Source organism: Bison bison, unplaced genomic scaffold, assembly GCF_000754665.1.
Source record: "Bison bison bison isolate TAMUID 2011002044 unplaced genomic scaffold, Bison_UMD1.0 scf7180017864117, whole genome shotgun sequence".
In the NCBI taxonomy this organism is placed as follows: Eukaryota; Metazoa; Chordata; class Mammalia; order Artiodactyla; family Bovidae; genus Bison; species Bison bison.
Genome location: NW_011494689.1, coordinates 893,679 through 898,537, shown reverse-complemented (window position 1 = coordinate 898,537; position 4,859 = coordinate 893,679). Strand labels below are relative to the sequence as shown.

The 4,859-nt window shown below is 39.8% G+C and overlaps 1 protein-coding gene across 1 annotated transcript; it reads left to right on the top strand.

Annotated features, from left to right (window-relative positions):
- Nucleotides 1–862: 862 nt before the first annotated feature.
- LOC104988215 (olfactory receptor 11G2) lies at nucleotides 863–1,798 on the top strand. The gene has a single exon (XM_010839464.1). The coding sequence runs from the start codon at nucleotides 863–865 to the stop codon at nucleotides 1,796–1,798; it is 936 nt and encodes a 311-aa protein (XP_010837766.1).
- The last annotated feature ends 3,061 nt before the right edge of the window (nucleotides 1,799–4,859 follow it).

The following is a 4,859-nucleotide window of genomic DNA, read 5'->3' as shown; positions in this document are numbered from 1 at the left end:
TTTTTTTTTTTTTTTTTTTTTTTTTTTTTTTGAGTCATTCTGGCCATGGTATGGATCACAAATTGTAGAGAGACACGGATGAGAAACAAGAAACCCAGTTAGGACAGTATCATAGTGGTCCAGTGAAGAAAAGAAGATGATGGCTTGAATTAGAGAGAGGTGAATGGACATGAGACTTATTTTAGAGACAGACTAACAGAAATTGCTGATGAATTAGATGTGAGGGTAAAGGAAAGGGAAGAAATACTATACTGAAATGTTTCATCACAAATAAATAAATAAAAACAGTTCTTAAGTATTTAATCTGAAAGGTAATTTATTAGATTAAACAGATGCTTACCCCTAAATGAAATTTCAGGAACCCCAGCAGAACAACCCTGGTCAAAAATACCTAAGCATTATAAGTAACAATTGTTTTTAATTGAACATCAAAAAAGCTACCTTCCTCTGAATTAGTACTGGACTTACAATCATTTTTAGAAACCATAAAGGACCTTTATTCGCAGCAGAATTATTCTTTTCTGTCCCTATTTTTCTGAGAAACTAGATAGGCGGTAGGATGGTAGGTAGCTAGGTAGTAGGTAGATAGATAGATAGACAGATTCTCTATTAAGAACAAAGTCTAATGTTCAAATACCTCTACCACACTTTCCTTCAAGAGTTTACCAATTCTGATCAAATATTTTCTTGAATCCATGATGAAAATGTGAACGAGAATAGTTAACCCAGTTTACAAGGGAAAAAATAGCTATTAATATATCAATCCTTACTTTTCCAAGATGATTTAAATATAAATTTGGGTCCTGATATCTCTATACAAACTCATTTGATATTTGCTGGTTCTTTCACAGCTCCCAGATCCATGAAAATCTCCAACACCCCCAACACCTCCAGCACCATCACTGGCTTCATCCTCCTGGGCTTCCCTTGCCCCAGGGAGGGGCAGATTCTCCTCTTTGTGCTCTTCTCTGCTCTCTACCTCCTGACCCTCATGGGCAACGGTTCTATCATCTGTGCTGTGCGCTGGGATCAGAGACTCCACACCCCCATGTACATCCTGCTCGCCAACTTCTCCTTCCTGGAGATCTGGTATGTCACCTCCACTGTCCCCAACATGTTGGCCAACTTCCTCTCCGACAACAAGCTCATCTCCTTCTCTGGGTGCTTTCTCCAGTTCTACTTTTTCTTCTCCTTGGGTTCTACAGAATGCTTTTTCTTAGCTATTATGGCATTTGATCGATACCTTGCCATCTGCTGGCCTCTACACTACCCTACTCTCATGACTGGACGTCTCTGTGCCAATCTTATAATCAGCTGCTGGGTACTTGGTTTCCTCTGGTTCTTGATTCCCATCATCATCATCTCCCAAATGTCGTTCTGTGGATCTGGGATCATTGACCACTTCCTGTGTGACCCAGGTCCTCTTCTAGCGCTCACTTGCGAAAAACCTCCTGTGATAGAGCTTGTCTTCTCCACTTTAAGTCCTGTGCCCCTCATCATTCCTTTTGTCTTCATCATGGGGTCTTATGCTCTGGTCCTGAGAGCTGTATTGAAAGTCCCTTCAGCAGCTGGGCGAAAAAAGGCTTTCTCCACCTGTGGGTCTCATCTGGCTGTGGTTTCACTGTTTTATGGCTCAGTCCTTGTAATGTATGGGAGTCCAACATCTGAGCATGAAGGTGGAATGCAGAAGATTGTGACTCTGTTTTATTCTGTTGTGACACCACTTCTTAACCCCGTAATATATAGTCTTAGAAACAAAGATATGAAAAAGGCCCTGCAGAAATTTCTTAGACTATAAAAAATGTTAATCAAAAGAGTTCTTGAGCAATTAGAGACTTAAATTGTGTTTACCTCATTTTCAGGTTTAAAAAAAAAAATTTTTTTTCAGATAATCGTTCATCCTAATACTGACTAAAATTTCAGTCACCTGTGAACACGTATCTGTTGCTTATTTATTCTCTTGGTTCTTGCTCATTTGTCCTGTTTCTTTTTTTTTTTTTTTTGTCCTGTTTCTTATATACCTCATTTTTTACCAAATGCTGAACATTATATTTTTAAAATTTTTTAAAATAATGTAGTAAAGAAAGGTTTCTTTTACCAGAAGATAGAGTAAAGCAGATCACTTTGCTCTCATTTAAGGAGTATTTATTTTGAGGTGTAATAAAAACAGTCTAAAACAGCTTTGCTCTTATTTCTGGGACGTGATCCTTAGTCAGGAACATGACCATCCTGAGATTTCAATCGCACACCTGAACTGTTTTCAGGACACCTCCACCTTAGAGAGCCCTGACTTTCTATTCCTATATTCTGAAACCCATGACTCCTAAGACCTCTGCTGAGCTCTTTAAACTCCCAGTTTCTTCTGTCTGCTAGACTTCTTGAAATCTCATCTTGCACATCAATGACTGAGAAATCAAAAAATGCCTAGAAAGGAAACTACATCACATTTTGACCCTCACTTCTCCGTGGTCCTCCTGTCTCCAGTATTTTTTCTCAAACACCAGTTTCTCTGGCAGCCACAAACACCAAATCCCTTATATTCTTAGTTCAATGAAACTACTGCTTTCTGCTGAGACTTAATTCTTCCTTCTCGCTGTTCTTTCTCAGATACCTCCCTGTCCCCTTACTCCCCAACGCAGTGATTATCATCCTGGGGGAGAAACACTCAAGGTAAATGTGGAGCTCCTCTTCTTATTCCTCCCTCCCCTGGAATTATAGCCCTTGAAGTCACGTCTGTGGACTTCCCTCTAGTGCCTTCAAAGGCTTGTTTTATGTAATTTCTCCAGATTTTGTAGTTACTTTTAGTAGAAGGGTAAGTTCAACCCAAGCTGATTAGTCATGACTATAACCAAAAGTTGTTTTCTATTACATCTAAGTTCCATACTTTCTCACTTCTCCCCTCACTTTCAGAAGATGATCTTGTAGCATAATCATGCAAAAACCCACAAATCAGAGACAAGTGAATACAGGGACTGGTATAAACATGCAAAGGCCTGATTTTCTTTTCACTGCAAGCACCTCCAGATTCCTGAGTGTTCTACCCTGCAAACAAGGTGGGCAAGGAGAAGGGTTGATTTCAATAAAATAAGGAAAACCAGTAACCCAGAGACAAATTTAGGCCTAATTCTTTTAAGGGAGAGGTGCTCAGGAATTGTTCAGGTCAGTTCAGTTCAGTCACTCAGTTGAGTCCGACACTTTGCAACCCCATGGACTGCAGCACACCAGGCCTCCCTGTCCATCACCAACTCTCAGAGCTTACTCAAACTCATGTCCATTGAGTCATTGATACGATCCAACCATCTCATCCTCTGTCGTCTCCTTCTCCTCCTGCCTTCAATCTTTCCCAGTATCAGGATCTTTTCAAATGAGTCAGTTCTTTGCATCTGGTGACAAAGGATTGGAGTTTCATCTTCAGCATCAGTCCTAATGAATATTCAGGACTGATTTCCTTTAGGATGGACTGGTTGGATCTCCTTTCAGTCCAAGGGACTCTCAAGAGTCTTCTCCAACACCACAGTTCAAAAGTATCAATTCTTTGGCTTTCAGCTTCTTTATAGTCCAACACTCACATTCATACATGACTACTGGAAAAACCATACCTTTGACTAGACAGACCTTTGTTGGCAAAGTAATGTCTCTGCTTTTTAATATGCTGTCTAGGTTGGTCATAACTTTCCTTCCAAGGAGCAAGCGTCTTGTAATTTCATGGCTGCAGTCACCATCTGCAGTGATTTTGGAGCCCAAAAAAATAAAGTCTGCTACTGTTTGCACTGTTTCCCCATCTGTTTTCCATGAAGTGATGGGACCAGATGCCATGATCTTCATTTTTTGAATGTTGAGTTTTAAGCCAACTTTTTCACTCTCCTCTTTAACTTTCATCAAGAGACTCTTTAGTTCTTCTTTGCTTTTTGCCGTAAGCGTAGTGTTATCTGAATATATGAGGTTATTGATATATCTCCTGGTGATCTTGATTCCAGCTTGTGCTTCATCCAGCCCAGCGTTTCTCATGATGTACTCTGCATATAAGTTAAATAAGCAGGGTGACAGTATACAACCTTGACGTACTTCTTTCCTGATTTGGAACCAGTCTGTTGTTCCATGTCCAATTCTAAATGTTGCTTCCTGACCTGCATACAGATTTCTCAGGAGGCAGGTCAGGTGGTCTGATATTCCCTGAATAGCAGGCTTTGAATATTAAAGGCTTTGGCATAGTCAATAAAGAATATTGAAGAATTGAATTATTAAAGAATATCAAAGAATTGAAATATTAAAGAATATCAAAGGCTTTGGCATAGTCAATAAAGCAGAAATAGATGTTTTTCTGGAACTCTCTTGCTTTTTCAATGATCCAGTGAATGTTGGAAATTTGATCTCTGGTTCCTCTGCCTTTTCTAAATCCAGCTTGAACATCTGGAAGTTCATGGTTCACGTACTGTTGAAGCCTGGCTTGGAGAATTTTGAGCATTACTTTGCTAGCATGTGAGATGAGTGCAATTGTGCAGTAGTTTGAGCATTCTTTGGCATTGCATTTCTTTGGGATTGGAATGAAAACTGACCTTTTCCAGTCCTGTGGCCACTGCTGAGTTTTCCAAATTTGCTGGCATATTGAGTGCAGCACTTTCACAGCATCATCTTTCAGGATTTGAAATAGCTCAACTGGAATTCCATCACCTCCACTAGCTTTGTTCGTACTGATGCTTCCTAAGGCCCACTTGAATTTGCATTCCAGGATGTCTGGCTCTAGGTGAGTGATCACACCATCGTGATTATCTTGGTCATGAAGATCTTTTTTGTACAGTTCTTCTGTGTATTCTTACCACCTCTTCTTAATATCTTCTGCTTCTGTTAGATCCATACCT

Excerpts from the sequence above, each read along its gene's own strand:
- LOC104988215 (XM_010839464.1), top strand. The coding sequence starts at position 863 with ATGAAAATCTCCAACACCCCCAACACCTCCAGCACCATCACTGGCTTC.